A 21,179-nucleotide genomic window follows, 5' to 3' on the forward strand; every position below is an offset into this window, starting at 1 on the left:
AGGTTCATCAGTTACTCATTACACATGTAATCAGCCTGGGTAAAAACAGATGCTATTTCAATGTCCTTGACATAATTTTTTTCCACTCCAAGTTACCACCCACACTCCTTTCCCTACTGAAATCTGATAAACCCCCAAGTTCCAGATTAGGAGGTGGTTTTCTCCTTGGCGGGTTTGAAGACAGGGAATGCTTGAGAGTTCCCATCCCACTTTGGAATGTGCTTGCACGCATGCTATATTCTAAACCCCCTTGGGTAGAACCAAGCAAGACAATGGCACAAAGGAGGAAAGTAATGAGCCGCCAGCTGGGAAGCAGGTACATTATGCTAGAAACTGCTAATGGGAATATCAATCCTGAGCAAAATCTTCCAAGTTCTGCCAGTGAGGGGCTGGTTGACTCTAGTGTGAGGATGACAACACAGCAAGCCTTTCCATGCTGTCTTAGGAACTGAAATCTTACTCAGGGCTGTGCAAGTGGGACTGTAAACAGTAGGCAGGCAGAGAACAAAACGGTTTTAGCTGTGCAGGCCCTGGCCCCAATCTAGGAGCCGCCCTGATAAGTGGAACTCCCTTGGAGGACGCTCAGGCTCATTAAGCCTACGGGATCACAGGCACCCACGGACAGTGCACATGAACACACTCAAGCCCCTGGAACCCAAAAGGACAAGGGAGATGTCAGACTGTCTGGTTAGTACTTTTCCACCGGAGCTGGAGACAGCGATGAAACCCAGTGACCCCCAGCCTCTGGCCTGCTTGGACCCCGGGGCTGACAGTGAGTTCTCAGGTGAGGACCTGAGGTCCACAAACCTTTTTCTACCATATCCCCAGCACCTAGCAGGTGCTCCTAAATAGCTGTCAAACAAAATGCACAAACACCGTAAAAGCACTGGAGAGAAAAGCTCAGGGAAGAGCTCTCCCTCAGGAGGTAAGGGCACCCATCTTTCAGAAGATTCTTTTATTAAAACTGGGTGACATCGATAAGGGGACAGTACAAAAAAAATTTTGGTCCATGAAAAAAACATAATTCAGTTAATAAAAAGTTATCTTTTACAGGGACACTGTGTAGGAGTGCCGAGCTTCCTTCTCACGGTTCCAGCCCCAAGAACAGAGGTTGTCCAGTGTCTCTGGGGAGCTTTCAGGGGAGGGGTGGGATGACAGAAGGAAGGGGACAGGAAGAAAATTCTGTCCCCAACGTGGAACAGGCAGGGATGCCGGGCAGGGAAGGTGCTCGCAGGAGCCTGAGGAGAAGTGGGAAGCAGGGGCTTTGTCAGTTCTGTGGGTTGTGCCCAGCTGTCTCCCACTCTGCTGTGTTGAGTCTGCGAGCCTGGGATATGCTAACTCGGGGTGATACACCTGGAAGAAGAATCTGAGGCTCTCATGGAAAGATGCAAAACCATCTCAGTCCCAAGGGGCCAAGATCACAAGGTCCTGCTGCTACCTGAGGGGCCTGAAGCTTTGAGGGCAGGGGCTGGGGAGTCCCCATCCTGTGAGGCAGGGAGGAAGGAGTCACAAACCCAACTCAGAGCTCTTCTGCAGCCCTAGGCGCGTTCACTCCTCAGTGCCCCAGAAGTCACCAGCAGGCGTCAACTGGGCAGACAAGGGGCAGGAAGACAGGGGTGGCCCAGGGCTTTTACCCGTGTGACTTGAGGCCTGTTTCTCCGGGAAGGGATGGGGAAGGCAGAATGGAGTAAATGAAAGCACACCTCCACGCAGCGGCAGGAAGAACAGCCTCCACTAGTGACAGTGCCCGGGTTAGATTCCTGGGGCTCTGACAGGGAAAGGCAAGATTCCCCCCCAAAATACCCTGCGTTAGGACGCTTAGGAGGGAGCCCTAAAGAGCAGCTACGAGGAGTATGCTGGGAGGGAGCAATCCTTAAAGAACAAACTCCAATACTGATGGAGACCCCCTACGAGGGCGTAAGAGAAGCACTGAGACAGCAGGCCAATCCGGAGACTGCAGACTGACCGGGCCTCAGTGGAGCTTGGGAGCCAGGGTTCCTTTAGTACTAGGGCAACAAGTGAAAGGGGAGTTTGCTCCAAACCTGTGGAGGGAAGGAAGGACGTTGGGTTCTGTTATCAGGAGAGCCAAGGTCAACTAGCTTATAGAGTGCCCCCAGGCCTGAGTCTTGGAGAAGGGAATGAGGCTCCCAACTCCTCGGTCTCTGAAGGGCAGGATCAGTGTAGCTGGTCCCCTTGAAGACCATCTGGCCTTGGGCCTAATTCATTCAATGCACTGATACCACTACAGGTTCTCTCTCTAATACTATCTAGAGGTCCTATGCGGACCAGGGGAGGGTAGAGGCACCCGGGGACTTCGTGGAGCAAAGGGAAGCTGGGGGTGGGAGGGGACGGGTGGGAGAAGAGGGTCACAGGTATCTTGTAAGACAGAAATGTGAGACCCTCTTCATTCTGGTGTTGTCCTTTCAACCAACAGCATCCCCTGGAAGGTCCCAAGCAAGACCAAGGCAGGTGCTATGAGGCAGGCAGAACGGGGCCCAAATAAAGAATCGGCGCAGCCAAATCAGGGCTGTGGGAGAGGCCCTATGTATTTCGGATTCCCAGGGCTTGCTCTAATTCTTGCCGTCTCTGCTGCACCTAAGGAGAAAACAGTGGAAGGAATGGAAGATGAGACAAACCAGGAATAGGCAACTCATACCACTGACCCCGCCGGGAAGCAGACCCCTGCCTTCTGTCACTTTCCCGTGCAGCCCAGGCACCTACCTTGGAGTAGAAGTATCGGCACACGGCCTCCTGGGCCCACGGCTGGAAGTAGAACTCAGCTCGGCGCTCTTCCTCTGGGTTGCCCACCACATCGGTCATGGTCTGAGGGAGAAGGCAGAGTAGAGAGAGAATAGATTTGTTTCCTTTCTTTATGCCCGAACAGAAGGTGTCAGAATCCTAACCCACCAGTACCTGTGAATCTGACTTTATTTAGAAATAGGATCTCTGCAGATATCAAGTTAAGGTGAGATCAAAGGGTAGGCCTAACCCAATAAAACTGGTATCCTTATAAGAAGGAGAAATTTGGGCACAGAGACAGAGATGCACAGAAGGAAGAAGTGAAGACAATTGGAGAACACCATCTGCACACCAAGAAATGCCTAAAGCTACCAGTTAGGACAGACCCTCTCGAACAGCCCTCGAAGGAACCAACCCCTGCGGACACCATCTTGATTTCAGAACTGTGAAACAATAAATTTCTATTGTTTACACCCAATTTGTGGCAGCTGACTACAGCAGTCCTAGCAAACTACTAACGAAACGCCCACAGTCACCCTGCAATCATCAAGTCACTGCCTGGTTCAGGGATCCCTTCCGGAACTCGCGGTCCCTTCTCAGCCTCTAAGAGTCACAGGCACCACAGGATGGCGAGGGCTAAGGGAACATTCACACATCCTGTGCTTGTTCCTGCCTTTTTGCCTCAGCCTCTGGTGCACCCCTCACTAGGAAATAACAAATTCTTCATGAAATCTGGGCCAGCTATTTGAGTATTATCAATCTCCCTTCTCCTTTTTATTATCTTACTGATATTGGTGAGATCCAATAATGTCTGATATGGCTTATTACTTTTCAAATCACAGCCTAATTTCCCCAAACCGAATGCATGCTGCTTTGAAGCAGAGATCTTTTCCCACCTGTATCCCCTATGATATGGTGCACAGTGACAACAAATACATGTAAGATACACACTTGATGATTCTACCTCCATTTCCCTACTTAGTTGTAAGACAGACCGTAGAATGTGCTAAAGATAATCTGGTCCCTCACTAACCCTCTGGCTCATCGTCTCTACCAGATGTCACAGAAATCATACAAACATATGCCTCACTGAACTGAGTCCCTTTGCCACTTTCCTAAGTATTTTTACCTTGAGGTCCCGGCACTGAGACTGAAGCCAGTCATTAATGAAACCCTGAGGGTCTCTGGCAAAGCTCAGCATGAACTCCCGCTGAGTCTTCAGCTGATTGATAGTTTCTATTGTCTCATGGATCTGAAAGGAAGAAGGAAGCTCATAACGTTTTCAAAATGGGGAAATGCAAAGTTAAATGGAAGACAGTGTGGACACCTCCTTGTGCCACTCCCAACCTCGTACAGAGCGGCCTTGAAAGGACACCACTGCCCAGAGCTCCACTGCTCCAGCCCTCACCTTTCTCTCAGGAGGTAACTTGCACTGTGGCTCTATTTACCTGACGTGAGAGAAGTTTTCCTTTTAGTCTCTGGTGCCCATTCTGGGGGAAGCTACATGGTGAGTACTAACCCACAGCACAGACAGGTCTAAAAACACTCTTGGGTAGAAAAATAGTACAGAGGCCTGTCTCAAAAGTTAGGGTCCATGGATTTTTTTTTTCTCTGCCTTCTCTTCTCATCCTCCATACTCTTCCTGGCAATTTCATCTACTCGGATGTCTTTCATTACCACTGACAGGCTAATGAGTCCCAGTCTGCAAACTAGAGTCCATTTCCTAAACTCCAACCAATCCAATGACTTGGATTGCACCTTAAACTCAGTAAAACTGCCCTAACCGGTTTGGCTCAGTGGATAGAAGGGTCCCAGGTTCGATTCCGGTCAAGGGCATGTAGCTTGGTTGCAGGCACATCCCGAGTGGGGTGTGTGCAGGAGGCAGCGGAAATACTACTCCTCACCCAAACTAGAACCCTGGGAGTCACCCTAATGCCTCCTTCTCCCACCATCCCCATCTAAAGAGTCCAAATCCCTTCAACTCCACTTTGACACTTCTCAAGGCTGTCTACTTATTTCCCTCCGAACTGTCCGTACCCTAAGTTTAGACCCTCCGTATATCTCACGTGAATGACTGCACCAGCCTCCTAACTGGGCTTCCTGCCTCCAAATCTGCCTCTTAAAATCTGCTCTCACCCATCCTGACGGTGATCCCTCAAAATGCAAACAGCATCAGCCAGTCCAGTATTCAGTATTAACAGGCGTTTCCTGCACCGAAGTTTCTTAGTGATTATGCTCTACTTTCCTATCCAGTTTCCTTTCCCAAACGCCCCATCACAGGCCCCTGGAGCTGTAGCTAGCACACAAATGACATACTTCTTGACAATGCGAAGCTCATCTTTGGACCTGTACACACCCTGCTCCCTTTCTGGAATGTCCTCTGCCTCCTACACCCTAAGCACCACTCTCTTTTCTCCCCACTGTTAATTTCACTCTGTCGTTCAAGATTCTGTTGAGGCATCAACTCTTCTGGGAAAGTCTCCCTGCTCTCCCCTCTTGGCTTTCCTTGTAGAACTATGTCTAATAAAGTTAAAGAGAATAATAACAACAGTAGCAGCAATTATCATTTGTTTTTATATGCCAGGCACAATGTCATGCCACTACTTCAGTTGTCTCATTTAATCCTTACAGCAAGCTTGTAAATAGTCTTTATTTCACCTATCAGAAACTGAGGCTCAAAGCTATTAAAAGGTATAGCCAGAAGCAGAACTCATGTTTGTCTGGCTCTAACCAGCACCAACCACAGTGCCTCACACATACTGGGTGTCAATACATTTTTTAATACCAAGAATCAAAAGGCAGCCTAGAAGCTGTGATAGAGGGCTGGCAGCACCCAAACTACCAGGTAGAAGCACCTACCTTGTTGTCTAGAGTAGCAATCTCCTGCTGGCTGGCAGTCGACAGTAGAAAAGAATTCATCTGGGTCTTCAAGGTGTCATCCACTTCCACATCAATGTCATAACAAGCCGTCTTTTTCTGATCATTTGGGTCAACACTGGGGAGGAAATCAAAGGGGCCTGGTAAAGGGCTTGTTCCCTAAGACCTAATTACACAGGGTAAAAAAGATGGCTTAAGAAGGAAGGGAAAGAAGTTGACTGCAAAATTCTTTTTGGGTGTGACAGAAATGTTCTCTATCTTTTTTGTGGTAGTAGCAACAGGGTATAACACATCTCCCCAAAGTCATCAAACTATACTTTGAACAGGTTCAATTTATTGTATACATATAAATCTCAATAAAGTTGGTTTGTTTAAAAAGTTAATGGTAGCCGAAACCGGTTTGGCTCAGTGGATAGAGCGTCAGCCTGCGGGCTGAAGGGTTCCAGGTTTGATTCCGGTCAAGGGCATGTTCCTTGGTTGCGGGCACATCCCCAATAGGGGGTGTGCAAGAGGCAGCTGATTGATGATTCTCTCTCATTGATGTTTCTAACTATCCCTCTCTCTTCCTCTCTGTAAAAAAATCAATATATTTTTAAAAGTAAAAAGTTAATGGTAAAAATTTAAGTGGAATAAAAGATATACAGTGAAAATAAGTTTCTCCCTCCCCAAAGAAAACCACTACTGTAGTATCTTATATTATCTTTCTGCCTGTTAAACTAAAATTGACCCTGAAAATAAATTCAAATAAAACACACACCACACAAAATAAGTGCTCAAACTTTAATTACAGGAATATAGAACAGACCAACTTCTACTAACCCAAAGTACAGGTAACAGGAGTTCCTACTGGCTGAGTGATGGCTCACAGTCTAAAGAAAGGAAGGCCTTTATTGGAATTAATACAGAGTAAGGCTAAGAAGGCAGACACTATACCCAACCACAGAGACATGCTGCTTTGAGGAGGAAGTACCTTCCATCATGCTATATGTGCCTAAATGCCTTGATCATCCATCTTCTGAACAAAAAAGTAGGTGGAAGTAATGGAGGTGGAGTGTCAGACTGGAATGCCCCACCATCCAGAGAAAAGATGGCAGCCTATCAGCGATGAACTGGTAAATGTCTAAAACAGATTCTCCAAAGGAGAGGAGAAAAGCCCTGGTTTGCAGCATTTGCCAATTTCTGTGGTTTAAATATTCCCAACATGGTTGACTTCAAGCTGCCAATATTCCATCACTGATCAAGGAGTTGGGAAGAGCTGTGCAAGTTACACAGTATTACATAGTACTTCCACCGTATAGACACAGCAGACATAAGTAACCTTGAAAACATAGATACTAATAATTAGGAAATGAACATTTGAGTAATATTACCCTCATTTTAACATAATACATTTAATTCTAAGTTCATATAATTTTAAATAACAGCTATGTTTAACAACCTGCTTGCAAAGTTCCTGAAAATTTGACAGTTGGCTTGTGCTAGCTGACACCAGCCAGCACCAGCACACCACTACCTCCCATACACACGCTTACCTGATGACATGATTAATGATGATGGGTTCTGGTGGCATAAGCAAGGCGTGGAGCCTTTGGGGGATCTCTGAAAACTTCATACGTTGAGACTCAAAGATCTGTGGAAAGGGGGAGGGGTAAGAAGCTGGCACTTTGGGTACAACCAGGGCTCCAAAGGACTCTGGCAAAAGAACGGGTCCTTTGCTTACCTGCTGCAGGTACTTGTCACAGATGACAAACTCCCGCTCGTGAGGGTCCTGGAGCTTATGCGTCTTTATATATTGCCACAGCGCTTGAATGATCACTGGACGGGTCTGGGTGTGGATGCCCAGGAGCCTAGCCAGGCGAGGGTCTAATTTAAACTGGGGAGGCTGCAGAAAACCAAAGAATAAAGAGATGAAGTGAGCTGAGTCTATATGCATTTTGGGGTGTTTAGCATGACCATACATTCAAGTCACTTAACAACTAGTGCAGTAGTGTTTTCTCTGGGACAAACACTAGGAGAAATTCAGAAATGACTAAGACCTATTCCTATATCTAGGGAACTTAAAGTCTGGTTAATTGTCCACAACTAAAACTTTAAAATGTCAGACTGCTGCCCTAGATGGTTTGGCTCAGTGGATAGTGTCAGCCAGCAGACTGAAGGGTCCTGGGTTCAACTCCGGTCAAGGGCACGTACCTTGGCTGCAGGCTCGATCCCTGGCCCTGTTCGGGGCTCATGTGGGAGGCAACCAATTGATTGATGTTTCTCTCTATCCCTTCCACTCTCTCTAAAAAGCAATTGGAAAATATCCTCAGGTGAGGATTAACCAACCAACCAAACAAACAAATAAAAACAAACAAAAATGTCAGCCTGCTGATAATGTGGCTGTGAAAGCCAGACCCCCTCACGTCACCACGGCATACCTGGTAATCCAGCATCAGTAGGACAGTACACCGGACATTCACATCTCCCGGCCGCTTCACCTGGAAGCCGTCCGTCTCCTGGGTAGTGGCGGTCCTGTGCCACTGCAGAGAGGAAGATGTCAGGGGATGCTCTCCCAGGGGAAGAGCTGGGGTGGGAGGGAAGAGCTTCTGAATTGACTGAATTCAACTCTGATTACTGAGGCTACTGGAAAAGAGCAATAGCATGAGAGTTTATTTGTTTTTTAATTGCTATGGCTTTGGGATTATTGTCTGTTTAAGTAGATTAACCTTTTAATTCTTACTGCTCAGGGTCACGTCTAAATTAGCCTAAATTTCCATTGATGACTTTATCTACACAATGGGTAGTACACATGTGCATAGTAAAATAACACAGCTATCATTTACTGAATACGTACTATGTGTGAGAGTATTCTAAGACATTTACTTGGGTTCTATCATTAATCCCCACAACACTCATACTAGATAGGCACAGATCAGCCTATTTTGCAGATGAGAAAACTACTGCTTAGAAGAATGAAGTTTGTCTAAGGTCAAACAGCCAGTAAGGAGTGGAGCTGCGATTTGAGCTCTGATGTGTCTAACTCTTCAGTCCACATTCCTAGTCACTACCATGCTTTAATTAAGCATATTTACAAATTTCTATGGATTCTATGACTTACTTCCCTTATTAGATGCTAAAGACCTTCCCATGTCTCTTAATGGTTGAGGTTAAGGGGCTGCAGCTATACTGGCAAAAAAAAGGAGCAGGTTAAGTTCACTTGGAATGCTGGACTGCCTCATTCTGGTTTTGACTGTATCCCAAAGAACACTGTTGCTAACACGGCTTTCAGAACATTGCATAATCAGGCATTAAAACAAATTCTTAATTTTGGGATGCAAATCTAAACAGAGCAGTGATCAAAAGGAAGTCCCAGATCTATAACAGTAACCTTGGCAAAGACTAGAACCCTAACTGTTAGCCTGTCTAATTATAGAACCTGCTACCATGAAAAAGTATGAATGGTGTATGGTTAACTATGTCTCAACCTTATTAATAAGCAAGATACATGTGGCATGTAAAAGCCGGGTATGTAAAAGAGGTCTCCATTAGAATTTCCCTTGAAAGTGGAGGGAGCAACTAAGATACTGAAGTAACATTAAAAAGGTGAGACAAGCCGAAACCGGTTTGGCTCAGTGGTAGAGTGTTGGTCTGCAGACTGAAAGGTCCCAGGTTCGATTCCGGTCAAGGGCAAGTACATTGGTTGCAGGCACATCCCCGGTAGGGGTGTGCAAGAGGCAGCTGGCCGATATTTCTCTCTCAACGACGTTTCTAGCTCTCTATCTCTCCCTCTTCCTCTCTATTAAAAATCAATAAAATATATTAAAAAAAAAAAAAAAAAAAAAAAAAAGGTGAGACAAGTCAGACTGCAAGAACTTGTCTTTGGTCCAAACAGCTAGTGCCACCTGGAGGTCAATGTGCAAACTACAATGATGGTACTGTACCCCTGGGTTAAGTATTTTTTATTTATACCTCCCCCTCTCTCTAGACATTAAAATTTGACTCCCAAGTCCATCATCCTTCAGTCATAGAATCAAAGTCTAGAGGCAGAACTACTCACTTCTACCAGATGGTTGTCTGGCCCGTACAGGTCTTTGTCCAGTTCAATCACCAAGGATTTAAAAAAGGAAGAGAATTTCCTTTTTTGTTTGGTGGCATCATATTTGGACAAGGCTGACTAGAGGAGAGAAACAAAAGGTCATGTTAGAGAAGCCCAGAAAAAATTCCTGAGACAAAGTCCCATAAAAAAAAAGGGGACACACACACACACACACACACACACACACACGACAAACAGCAATAGGAAACCTCAAAAATGTCTTTTGAGCCTGGCTGGCGTGGCTCAGTGGTTGAGTGTCGAACTATGAACCAGGAGGTCATGGTTCAATTCCCGGTCAAGGCACATGCCGGGTTGTGGGTTTGGTCCCTAGTCGGGGGTGTATGGGAGGCAGCTGATCAACAATTCTTTCTCATCATTGATTTTGTCTCTCCATTTCCCTCCCTCTCTGAAATCAATAAAAATATTTTTAAAAAATGCCTTTTGAATATCTCTCAGGAAACTGTAAGGTAGGTGTGAGTATTAAGTCACAGTAGCAACAGAACCCTGAATAAGCAGTCTATATTATGTATAGGGTCACTGACTTAACTTTGTCAAGTTAAGCCAAACCATTACACATAAAGCGAGTCTAAACAGAAAAGTCTGACTATGGAGGGGAAATGAATCACAGGCAATGAACAGCCAGAACAAAAACAGCTTTATTTGGATAGAATGACAGCACCAGCACATTGGCTGGATCTATAAAGAGAAGGAGGCTCTGACACTGAACCCTGGTTCTTCTGCAAAAATGCATTCACATTAGATTGCCTGTGAACAGCTAAAAATAGAGTCAGAGAATATAAGGGAAACGTGAGCTTCCCCAAGGAGCTTCTGGGGTAGAAAGTTTGGGGGCTATCACCTGTCAGCTGATGCTCCCCATGAAGCAATCAAGGGCCTGTCAGATAAACCTGTTCCACTTAAACTGTGAGATGTCTCCAATGAACATTGGGAAGATAGAGATGCCACAATGGGAATCAAGGACCTCAAGAACTCAGAGGAAAATATGGCCTCAAATTCTAAGTGCAAGCTCACTTGAGCGCGCGCGCGCGCGCACACACACACCAGAATACTCTGCACATAATGCTAAATTCAATGGCCAGTAGCGTCAGGAGGAAGGTAAATAATAAATCTAATCCCAGGACAATAAGGTTCTCGATAAGACACCACAGTGAGGGCCAAGCTGTGGGAGCCAACACAAAGAACCATTGTCTTCAGCACAGGGAACACAGTGACCCATCCCCCGCTGTTCCCGACAGGAGCTGTGAGCACCAGTCAGGCTTCCTGCCAACCAGACAACACTGCTTGTTCCCAGCAGCTCCCCCCCTGGATGCAGACCCGTGGTGGACCTTGAACTCACATCCTCCAGGAGCCGTCCTTCTACCCGAAGCTCCCAGGAAGCCACCGTCCCTTCCCCGTCCTCGGCATCTGACTTAGCCGGATTGAAAGTGTTAGAAATGAAAATTCGCAGCTTCCGTTTTTGCTGAGGAAGGTAGAAACAGGGTTGATGTGGGGCTTCAGTGGTTTGATGCTGAAGACAGGGTCTCCCCAAACCCCATTATTCCTAACAGACTGGCTTAGTGTCTATCCAGTCCCTAGGGTGGGTGGACAGAGATCCCATCTAGGAGTGCAGGCCATTGGTCTGAGTGCAAATGTATATCCTGAGATGCCAGTATATACTGAGATGCAAGGTGGCAGAGTAGTTGTAGCAAAAACATGGACGAGGTATAGTATATTTCTGGTGTAAGAGATACCAAAAATCCCTCCCCTTTGGCTGCTTTGTTTTTATGTTCCTAATGTAAGTCTAGTTCATAGGTGGATGGGAAAGATGCCACTTAAATGCCAAGGAGAGCTGTGCTGTGCCTTGGATTTCTCATCCTAGGCCTGCTGCAGGTTCCCGAATCCTCTCCTTTGGTTCTCTGCCTAGTTCACTCCTGTGTTACCTTGATGGGGCGTTTCAAGGCCTCCTGTATATCTAGCCGCTTCCTCATGATAGTCTGGTCCAGTTTCCTTTCAAAAGCCAAGAGATCCATATAGGCCTGGGATTCTGGTACCAGTTCACGAATCTTAGAAACAGAAAAATATCATGTGGATATAGAGCTGACCATCTCTATTCTCAACCTCACCACACCCTCAAGAAGACCTACAGCCTGGACTCACCCTTTGAGGTAGAATTTTGTCAGCCATCTTCTTTTTCTTTGCACTGTTCAAAAGAAATAGTGTTATCAGGTTGGGATGGAACTAACCAGAAAATGAAGACAGGGTGTCAGCACCTCCATTTATAGTAAAGTGAAGGGATGAAAAGATTTTCTCAAAGACATTCTTCCCTCAACCCCCCACCCAACGTGAGGCATTCTCAATAAGCACCATCTGCTGACACGGCACCACCATTTCTTGGTTCAGATACTCCCACCACCTGAGTTCTCATAGGTTCCCTCCCTCCATCCCTCCCTGCCCGCCATGGTCATCTTACTTGTGGTTTCGATTTTGGACCGCCTGCTGCTGGACCTGCTGGATCTGCTGAGGAGCAGGTCTCTTGCGGGACTGGTCCATCCCTGACTGTGCCAGGCCAGGTCGGACTGAAGGGTTCCCCCCGTAGCCAGGGGGTCCCATGGAAGGTCCCTGAGGTGTCATTCGGCTGCCTGGCAGCATACCTGGTCTCTATAGAGGGGAGAGGACCCAGAGATGTCATAGCTTCCCCTACTTGGCCCACGTGGGGGATTCTTGAGTTCTTTGAATGAAACAAGGCCAGTGGGGGGAGGGCTGGGGGTGGAGTACAATGGAGGGCCCTCTGCCTCTTTTTAATGCAAATCACTGGAGCTTCCTCTGCTCCAGTCGGGATTCGTAAGAAAATATCGCTCCAAAGTAACAATCAGATCACCTTCAAACCCTCCCTAGTCTACTTTGTATCTGTCACACCGCACATCTCTAGTTCAGACAGTGCTGTCAGCTACTCCCTCCTCTGGCATGGAGCTGCCCACGCCCTCATACCCTCCAGGTCTCAGCTGCCCACACCGGCCCCACTCCATCCACCCCGGATCCACATCCTGACCCCACCCCACGGAAACCATGCCCCCGGGAGCAGGGAGAGATGCTAGCTGCCTCCCCACCCTCACTCAGGGCCCAAATCCTGCCAGGGAGCCCCTCCTCCTCCTCGCCCCACCGCTGTCACTCCCAGGCCCCCGCTCGGCTCCGCCCCGGCCGCGCGCCCCTCCTCCAGCCCCGCTCACCGGATAGGCCGCCCCGGGCATCGGGGAGCGGTACAGCCCCTGGCCCGGCGCCGGGCCCATCCGCACGGGAGGCCCCGGAGTCCCGCCCGGGCCCAGGGCAGCCGCCGCGCCCGCCCCTCCTGAGGCTCCGGCCCCGCCGCTCGGAGCCACAGACTGGAAACCCGCCCGGGCCGCCATCTTCCCCGGAGCCGCCGCTGCAGCTGCACAAAGAACCGGAACCGGAACTCCCCCCGCCCCCCGCGCGCCCCGCGAGCCCCCCGCGCGCTCTTCTGTCCGCCCGGCCGGCCGGCCGGCACGGGGAGGCTCAGGGCAGCGAGACTGTGGGCTAGAGGGGGCAACTAGCGGAAAAGGTGTTGGCCACGCCCTCCCGCCTTCGCGGTCAGGGAGGAGAAACCATAGAGAAGGGCCCTGGGATAGAGAGGCCCTGGGAGCGGGCGCCCCCAGGCGACGGGAGGAATGCAGGCCCTGGAAAGGAGGACCCCGGCCCCAGCCCCGCGCTCTGATGGGGGCGGTGGTGCAGGCCCGGCTTCTTCTTGGCCCAGCGTGTTCCGCCTTCCAGAGCGCTTGGGTTGTTCGTTCCCCTCTTACTGCTGGAGAAGTCCGAGGGACTGAAGAGGAGAACGCACTGCTTATTCTCTTTCACAGACGGGAAAGCTGAGCTCAGAGAAATTGACTTGGCAAAGGTCACTAGGTTAGCAGCAGCAAAGCCAAAGCCCAGAATCCACATCTTCTGGCTTATACCTTACCTGTGGCTCATTGCACAGAAAAGGTGCCTCAATAACAACCTCATTAGAACGTCAACCCAACGAATTCCCTGGCTTTCAACCTAACCTGCTTCCAAATTTTAAGTTTATTTTAAAATTTGACTCTGCCTCCTCTTCAAAGCATCCTTTGTGCAAGGACTTCTCTTCAGGGTTCTCTGTTGCCTTAGACCCCGCCCTCTTTCCCTGTCCAGTGGTTCAAACCATTCCTGGTGTGATGGCCAGCCAGTCTCATTCCAGGAGGATGCGGGTCTCCTTGCTCAAGCCTCCTTATTCCTCCCCTGACTGTTTGGCCCTAAATCAAGCTTAGCTCTAGGCTAAGGTGACCAGATCGTCCAACTTTTGGCGGGACAGTCCCAACTTTCAACAATTTTTCCCGCGTCCCGAGGCGTTTTAAAAAAGTCCCGATTTTTGGAAAGATTAGAAACTCAATGGGAAGGCTTAAATGCTATTCCAATAAGAGAAGAAGACACTGACGAGGAGTGGTTGAAACCCAGTTTATTAGACCAGAGGCATGCGTCACCCATAGCCCTGCCTGCTGTTCTCCATCCCGTGCACACACCCCAGGCCTTGCTCCTGCTTCCCTCTGGAGAGATCTGCTCTCTAAGGAATTACTAGGAACTAAACTTCCCAAAGATCCTAAAGCCTCACCCTCCAGCTCCAGGTCAATGCGCAGGTGACCGGCCACAGGTCCTGTTCTGGGGTTGGAGACCAAGAGATTGCTGGGCAGAGAAGGCCTGGGAAGAGGCAGGGCCCTGACCTGGGAGGACCGCCTAGTGGAAGGGGCCCAGCAGGCCCTCTGTCAAACTCACTTTCTCTTTAAGGTAGGAACAGCGCTCAACTTCCCCTCTCTTTCCTCCCACTACCAAACCATACCGCACCAGGAAATACAAGTGATGGGTTTGGGTATCGGACGAGGAAAGGGGACTGGGCCCCAGAAGGAGGGAAAGGCCACTGAGGGAAGGCCTCAGCTCTGCCTGTCAGCACCCCACTGCTCCATCAAAGCAGTCACTGGCCCACAGCTCGCTCTCTCTTTGGAGCCCTTGGCTCTGTGTGCACAGCAGGTCTCCCTCCCTTGGGTGGGGGCTGTCTCTGTATCCCTTCCTTCCCGTGGGAGAGGCCACGGGCAGCCTTGCAGAGGACGCTGGGGTGGGAGGAGCAGGGGAGGGAACGTTAAGGCTCCAGGGAGGACAGAATGCCCCGGTGAGGGGGAGAGGAGGAGGCCAGAAAGAGGCAGAGCTTGTGATTCACAGCTTCCTTTATGTCGCCGCCGAGACAGTGCGAAGGTTACAATGCGCGTGTCGTCTCCTTGTGCTTCTCAGAGGGATGTGTGTACACAGTACAGACACCGGGGGAGAGAGTCCAACTCTTTATACAGGTGAAGGCATTCAGAGACCAGGGAGGGGGCAGAGACATGGGAAGGGGCACTTGGGGGGGCGGGGGAGGGTGGTTCTTGGAGACAAGAGGGGAAGGCGGGGGCAGAGACAGACAGAGTTAGGGGAGAGTATATACAGAGATATAGCAATATAGAGTCTGTATCATATAGAAATAGAAAATGCGGATGAGGTTGTCGAGAGAAGCAAATGAAGTTGGGAAAGAGGACTTGGGAGAATTCCATAAGAAAATTTATGGATGTGGCCGTCTGCGGGGGGGCCCCCCGGGAGCGGGACCAGTGCCCCTCTCCCTGAGCTGGAAGCCAACCAGCTGGATCTTTTGTGGGACAGAGAGGAGGCTGCCTCCTGGGTTTCTGTCCTGCAGCTCTGGGTGGGGGTGGCCTTGTAGGTATCAGGATGTGGCCTACAGCACCAGGGCCACATCTTGCCCCCATCTCCATTTCTTCAGGGGGTCCTTACCCCACCTCCCTAGTGACTCACACGGTGTATGTGTGGGGGCGGGGGCCGGGGCTTAGTTCCTACTTGGAGACTTGGGGCTGGGAGGTGGTCACTGGGCTGAGAGGGTCTCTTAAGGCTGGGAAGCCCCCCCCCCCCCCACTATCCCTCCCCTTCAAGGTACATTCTCTGGTTTAGGGCCAAATTCCAGATCTGAATGATCCCCTCCACTCCCCCCCACCCTCCACTAAGAGGGGGCTTTGGTGACTGGTGGCAGCAGAATGTAAGTGTGGACACTCAGATGACAGACAGCCAGACAGACAGAGTTCAGGCTGGGAGCTGGGGGAGGCAGCTTGGAGCAGAGAGGGGCAGCCTGAGGTCACTTGCCCAGTTCTCTCTTTTTTTAGTTTCTTTTTTAGATTAGTTTTGTTAAAAATAAAAAGAATAGGGTAGAGTCAGGGAGAGTACTCTATGGTCAAGACTCCTTCCTCACCACAGACAAGAGGAAAGGGCTGCCCAGGAGTGGGGGGCTGCCTTGGGAGGGGGAGGGTGTCCCCAGGGCAGATGTGGGGGGGCACCTGAGGGCCCCCTTGCTCTTCTAGCCCTCCTCATCTAGGCCTTTGGTACGGTGGCCTGCAGGGCTCAGCAGGTAAAGTCCTCAAAAGTGCCTCGCGCTGGGTGGTGAGGTAGGATGTTGGCAGCATACGTCATCCCGGCAGGATGGCCCCGCAGGCTCTCACAGGGGTTCTGGAGGAATGGTACAAGACAGGGACCGATCATTGGCAGATGGTACTGGGGCGTGGGGAGGCAAAGGAGGAAAGGTAGCAAGGGGTGGTCCAAGGGTGATGGGGAAGGGACTGGAGGGGGGCACCCATCGCTGGCTCCCTCACGTGTCTTTTGACGTCATCCAGGCTGAGGGCCACTCCCTTGTCTGCGCTGCTCCTTTTGGCCTCCTTCTGGCACTTCCCTCGTCTGCACAACCTGTGCTTAATGACCTGGGACACGTGGGGTGGGGAGTGGGTGTGTGGGTGGCCTGGAACCCCACTCCGCACCTGACGTGGCCCCTGCCTGACACACCCTCCCCGTCGCTTACCTCATAGGCGTAGTCAAAGAGCTCCAGCACCGTGAGGATGCTGGCGCCAATGAACAGCCCCATCTGGCCCCCAATGTCACCTGCAGGGGGCACAGGGAGGTCAGTAGGGTCAAGACACCATGGGAGCGGCAGAGCCCGCTGGGACAGAGCAGGCAAGTCAAAATTGCGGAAGGATAGATAGCCTTTGCCCAGAAGGAGCACAGAGTGATTCTGATGGAGGGTGGGGTTATTTTCTCCTCCATGCCTTTCTGTGTTGTGTGTTTTTGTTTTTTTCTACTTTTCTTAAAATGCATAGGTGTTATTCAGAAAAAAAAATTGTTTATAAAATACCCCAACACTCTTATTCTCTAGGCAAATGTCCAAGGGTGTATGAAATAGTTCCCTATCCACGACCAGGCCTGTCTCTTCCTATTTGCCCTAAGAGAAGGCTCAGCCCCCTCCCGCCACCACATACCAAGGCAACAACATTTGGGGAAAGGCCCCGGAGATGGTTGAGGACAGAGGTGAGCAGCCCGCTTTGGGCGGGAGGGTGACGTGGGAAGGGGACAGGTGCCATCAGCAGCTCACCCAGGAGCCCTGCAATCTCATAGGCCTTCTTCTGTTCAATGGTCTCATAGTTGAGGACTTCAAAGAAAATGTCCAGCACCAGGATGTTCTCCCTGCAGAGGGGTTAGGAGAGGAGACCTAGGTTCAAGTCACATCTCTGTCCCTGACTAGCTAGGTAACTTTCCTAAGTTATCCTCTGAGTCTCCGTCTCCACGTCCATCGAATGAGATGCTGATGGGGATACCTGCCCGTCGGGGTTGCTGTGAGGATTAAATGGGATGGCATATACAAAAGGATGCTCCATACACTAGCAAGTGGGAGGCGATCCCAGGCACAGCAAGGAGAATGACAACAGAGGATGAGGTGAGGAGGAAGGAGAGAGAGGCACTTTCCCTGCTTGTTCTGGCTTGATCTTTTCTCACCCCAGATTCAACTCCCTCCTGTCCGCTGGCCCCCCACCCGAGCCCACTGACACCCCTCCCAGGCCCAGCCCAAGAGCCCCGCCCTGCAGAGCCAGCGCCCTTACCCTATGTACTGCTCAGACTTGTTGAACTTCTTGGCCAGGTATTTGGCGGATGCTTTGCTGGGGATCTTGACCATGGACAGCTCCTTGGCATAGCGGGTCAGATTGCAGGGCATTTCACACACACAGTACTCCTGGTCCTTCTCCACCAGGAAGTCTGTGCCCAGCCAGGTGAGAGGCGCCAGTTGAGTGGTGCCTTCCTGCCAGCACCTCCCCACACGCACATCCTGGCCTTGCCCAAGGAACCCGAGCCCCCTCCTCTTCCCTCACCTCGGCCCTGTGCCCTCCCTCACCAGCCTCCCGGGGTATTTCCTAGTCCTATCTCTCGTTCCCTCAGAGACCTGAGCCGCTGAGGAGAGAGAGTGAGGGCCCCTCCCAGGTGACCCTGGTCCATCTTTCACGGGGGCCTTTAGAGTTAAGTCCCCAGCCTTGCTAAAGCCAGACACGGGAGCTTTCAGGTGAAGCTTGATCCAGGAGTGATTGGAAGTGTGTGGGAGCTTGGTCTGAAACCCCAGAGCCTATGGCTGGCAGCCCCTCCCCCCGTCCCCCAGGATGCCCCAGGGCAGGGTCGCTCACCCAGAGCGGGATCCGCACACTCCTTGTACTGCTCCGGAGTGCAGTACGGGGCGTCCCCTGCAGAGGAGAAAAGGCAGTGGCGTAGGATGAATACGGAAGGGCTCCGAGACAGTGGTTGTGACAAGGTCTAGAAGCTGGAAGAGGAGAGGGTGGGACTAGCTACCACCCCGTCTGTCCGGAAGGTGACCCACCCCGCAGTCCACTCCTCCTGGACCCTTCCCACCCGCCTCTATGGGGACAGGCAGGCAATACAGAGCCGAGGCACGTGGGAATGGACGGCCGTCTCCTCCATGAGGATGGGGGCTGGACGTGGGGCGGGAGGAGCCAGCTGGTCTTCCTCGCGTGGTGGTGGGAGCCGGTGAGCCGAGGGGCCAGGGCTGCGCTGGGCGCTTTGGGGCCCACCTGGCATGTGCACCATGCGGCAGTTACAGTTCTCCACCAGGTAGCGGGTCTCACAGTCGATGCGGCAGGCGGTGATGCTGTAGGAGTCGAAGAAATCCGAGTCCATGGTAACAGCTTTGCAGGTGCCCCAGGGCGGGGGCAGGTAGATGAGCTGCTGGGAGAGCCGGGGAGCTGGAGGGTGTGGAGACATCTCCCCCGCCCCTCCCGTCACCATGATGGGTTCTCTAACAGGACTCAGAACTCTGCACCCTGCCCCGCTCCCTCCACCGCGTCTGAGCGTCTTCGAGGTTAGAGAGCATCCCCATGTCTCAGCTCATTCGTGCTTCTCACTGGCCAGATGGCCACCCAGGCTCTCGCTCCTCCGCCCCTCCTGTTGGTGACGGCCCCCAGCTCCGCCCTGTACACCCCGCCCCAGGCCCGTCCTCCTGCAGCCCTCACCCTCTGCTCCTGGCAGGCCACAAAGGTCTGGAACCCCGGGGCCACACCGAAGCCCAGCTGGTCGATGAAGGGAGGCTCGTCCTGACTGTGGATCTGCACTTTGATGCCAGCTTCGAAGGACGTCTCGTCTAAGGGAACGAGGGGGGAGGGTGCTGAGAAGCTGGGGCATCCTGCCTCTCGGGGGAACAAGCACAGCACACGCTGGAGCCGGAGGAGGGGCCGTTTAGGGGACCCCAGCCCATCCCGAGCTGCCTTCGGGGTTCACCAGCCCCGGGCTGCCCCGGTGACCCCTGGCTCCGGCTCTGCACACTGGTGCTTCCAACGCTCTCTCAGATGCTCTCCATTTCTCCCCCTCCTCCCCTCCCTTCTCCCCCACCTCTCTCTGCCCCAAGGCCCCTGAGACCAGACAGACAAGAGGCAGCCCGAGAGAGGGAGTTATTTATAGAGCGAGTGGCAGCCGCTGATGGAGAGGGATGGCTGGTTACCTTGGAGAGCAACTGAGCCAGGAAGGGGGAGCCGGAGGAATGTGAGTGTGGCAGTCAGGCAGGTGGCATCGGAGAAGGAGACGGGGAGATGCCGGGAGGGAGGTGGGGGGGAGAGGAGTCCGGGGCCCGCCTCAGGCCCCACAGGAGACCCAGGAGTCCCCTGGCAGAGGCGGAGGCCTGGAGCCGCGGGGAGGGGCCCCTGCGGGGTGACATACCGGTCTCCCCCCACACAGGCAGGTACTCGTCCTGCTGTATGTCCAGCATGATCTCCAGTCCGTTGCCCGTTCCACCCTTCATGGTCTTCAGCGGCGGACGCCCGTCTCGGCCGGAGTTGAACGTGTAGCACTTTCCGTACCGGGTGAAGACCTGGGGGGAGGGAGGCGGGTGAAGAGCCTGAGAGCCCTGCCCGCCCCCTGCCCGGCCTGGCTGTCCCCGACTGCCCAGCTGCTGGAATGGCAGTGCCTTCAGGACCGGCCCCTCCTTGCAGCCCGTTCGCCGTTCGCCTTTGTTCGCACCCACTCTGCCTCCTGTGCCCGCCGTGTGCACCAGAGCTGAGCCCGTGGGGCTCCTTTGCTACCTGGATAGGCTTCCGGGTGGGTCTGGCCAATGGGTGGCATCAGTAAAGGGTCAGGGGGCAGAAGGAGGGAGGGATGGGCACCTCTCCTCTCTGCCCCTCACGTCGCTGAGAGTTCTGGCGGTGGCTGACCCTCGGTGACAACCCTGCCTGACCCCTGCCCAGCCCGGCCGCCTGTGCTCCCTCGGCTGGCGGGACAATGGCCACTCCTGCCGGCGCCTCGGGCCCCTTGTTGGTTTCCTTAACTCTGTTCAGCGCCCCGTGAACAGGCCTCGTTACATCTTTCCAGTTGAACTCTCCGAGCGGCCATCCCACTCCTGCGGGGGCCCTGACGCAGACCCTCCAACAGCAGATCCCACCGCCGCCTTACCCGTGGTTCCATCCCAGCGTCTGCGGGGCCCTCTCCCCAGGACCCGCCTCCGAACCAAGTGCAGCTTTTCAGTGTCCTCCACCCACCAGCCCCCGCGCTCATCACTGTCCCATCATCGCCAGAGCCCGAAAGTGAGCCCAGCTGCCGTGCCAGGGACCGGGCTCACCACACCAGCAGCACCTCTCTCAGCGCCGGGCGCCGGGCAGCCAGGGCCTGGCACGTTTGGCAATGCCAGGACTGTCAGGGCTTCCAGACAGACCCCCAAGAGCAGCCCTTAGTGGAGGGTCACCAGCCCCAGGCCAGAAGGAAGTGAGCCAAATCTCTACGGCCCTGTCTCCCCAGCTTCCCTGAACGCCCTGGGTTCCCACAAACACGAGTCACAGGTGAGCACAGGCTCAGCCCAGAGACCGAGAGAGACCAGGTGTCTGGCCGGACCGGAGCGGCAGGGGCAGAGGGGCCCCTCGGAGCAGAGTCCCTGCCCCCTCCCGCCTTCCTAGAGCAGCTCCTCCCCCCCCCCCCCCCGAAAAGAAAACATGCTGCCCCCCCATTTGGGGAGCCAGGTCCCAAGACGAGGTGGAGAGAGAACTCTGACAGCTCCTAGCCGCCCAGCCCGCTACAGGGCTCCGTGGCATTCAGGTTCCAGGCTGGACACACACCTCCTCTGGGC

At 52.4% G+C, this 21,179-nt stretch overlaps 2 protein-coding genes across 7 annotated transcripts in view; both read right to left on the bottom strand.

The window, feature by feature from the left end:
• Positions 1 to 21,179, bottom strand: part of ASIC1 (acid sensing ion channel subunit 1) — a 41,494-nt gene that overhangs the window by 2,315 nt on the left and 18,000 nt on the right. For 3 of the 5 annotated variants that reach the window (XM_084877415.1, XM_084877416.1, XM_084877414.1), the window contains 9 exons: positions 19,784 to 19,934; positions 19,084 to 19,211; positions 18,646 to 18,796; positions 18,244 to 18,300; positions 17,671 to 17,824; positions 17,166 to 17,257; positions 16,599 to 16,678; positions 16,396 to 16,500; positions 14,157 to 16,252 (listed from right to left, as the gene is read on the bottom strand). In XM_084877415.1, the coding sequence (XP_084733541.1) occupies positions 16,148 to 16,252; positions 16,396 to 16,500; positions 16,599 to 16,678; positions 17,166 to 17,257; positions 17,671 to 17,824; positions 18,244 to 18,300; positions 18,646 to 18,796; positions 19,084 to 19,211; positions 19,784 to 19,934 (1,023 nt within the window). In that variant the 3' untranslated portion in view covers positions 14,157 to 16,147. Of the gene's footprint in view, positions 1 to 14,156; positions 16,253 to 16,395; positions 16,501 to 16,598; positions 16,679 to 17,165; positions 17,258 to 17,670; positions 17,825 to 18,243; positions 18,378 to 18,645; positions 18,797 to 19,083; positions 19,212 to 19,783; positions 19,935 to 21,179 lie in introns of those variants that run through there. The other 2 variants (XR_014794464.1, XR_014794465.1) reach the window with 2 other exon arrangements.
• On the bottom strand, positions 941 to 13,271 carry SMARCD1 (SWI/SNF related BAF chromatin remodeling complex subunit D1). 2 transcript variants are annotated; one of them, XM_084877432.1, is made up of 13 exons: positions 12,916 to 13,267; positions 12,159 to 12,346; positions 11,846 to 11,888; positions 11,629 to 11,751; positions 11,046 to 11,168; positions 9,653 to 9,769; positions 8,034 to 8,135; positions 7,337 to 7,498; positions 7,149 to 7,246; positions 5,599 to 5,734; positions 3,869 to 3,991; positions 2,722 to 2,823; positions 941 to 2,595 (listed from the first exon to the last, which is right to left on the bottom strand). In XM_084877432.1, the coding sequence occupies exons 1-13, from the start codon at positions 13,090 to 13,092 to the stop codon at positions 2,542 to 2,544; spliced, it is 1,548 nt and encodes a 515-aa protein (XP_084733558.1). In that variant the 5' UTR covers positions 13,093 to 13,267; the 3' UTR covers positions 941 to 2,541. The 2 variants fall into 2 exon arrangements, with proteins under 2 accessions (XP_084733558.1, XP_084733557.1); XM_084877431.1 differs by having other exon boundaries at positions 7,149 to 7,498; positions 12,916 to 13,271.

This window comes from Pipistrellus hanaki (assembly GCF_964339955.1).
Source record: "Pipistrellus hanaki genome assembly, chromosome: 3".
Taxonomy (NCBI): Eukaryota; Metazoa; Chordata; class Mammalia; order Chiroptera; family Vespertilionidae; genus Pipistrellus; species Pipistrellus hanaki.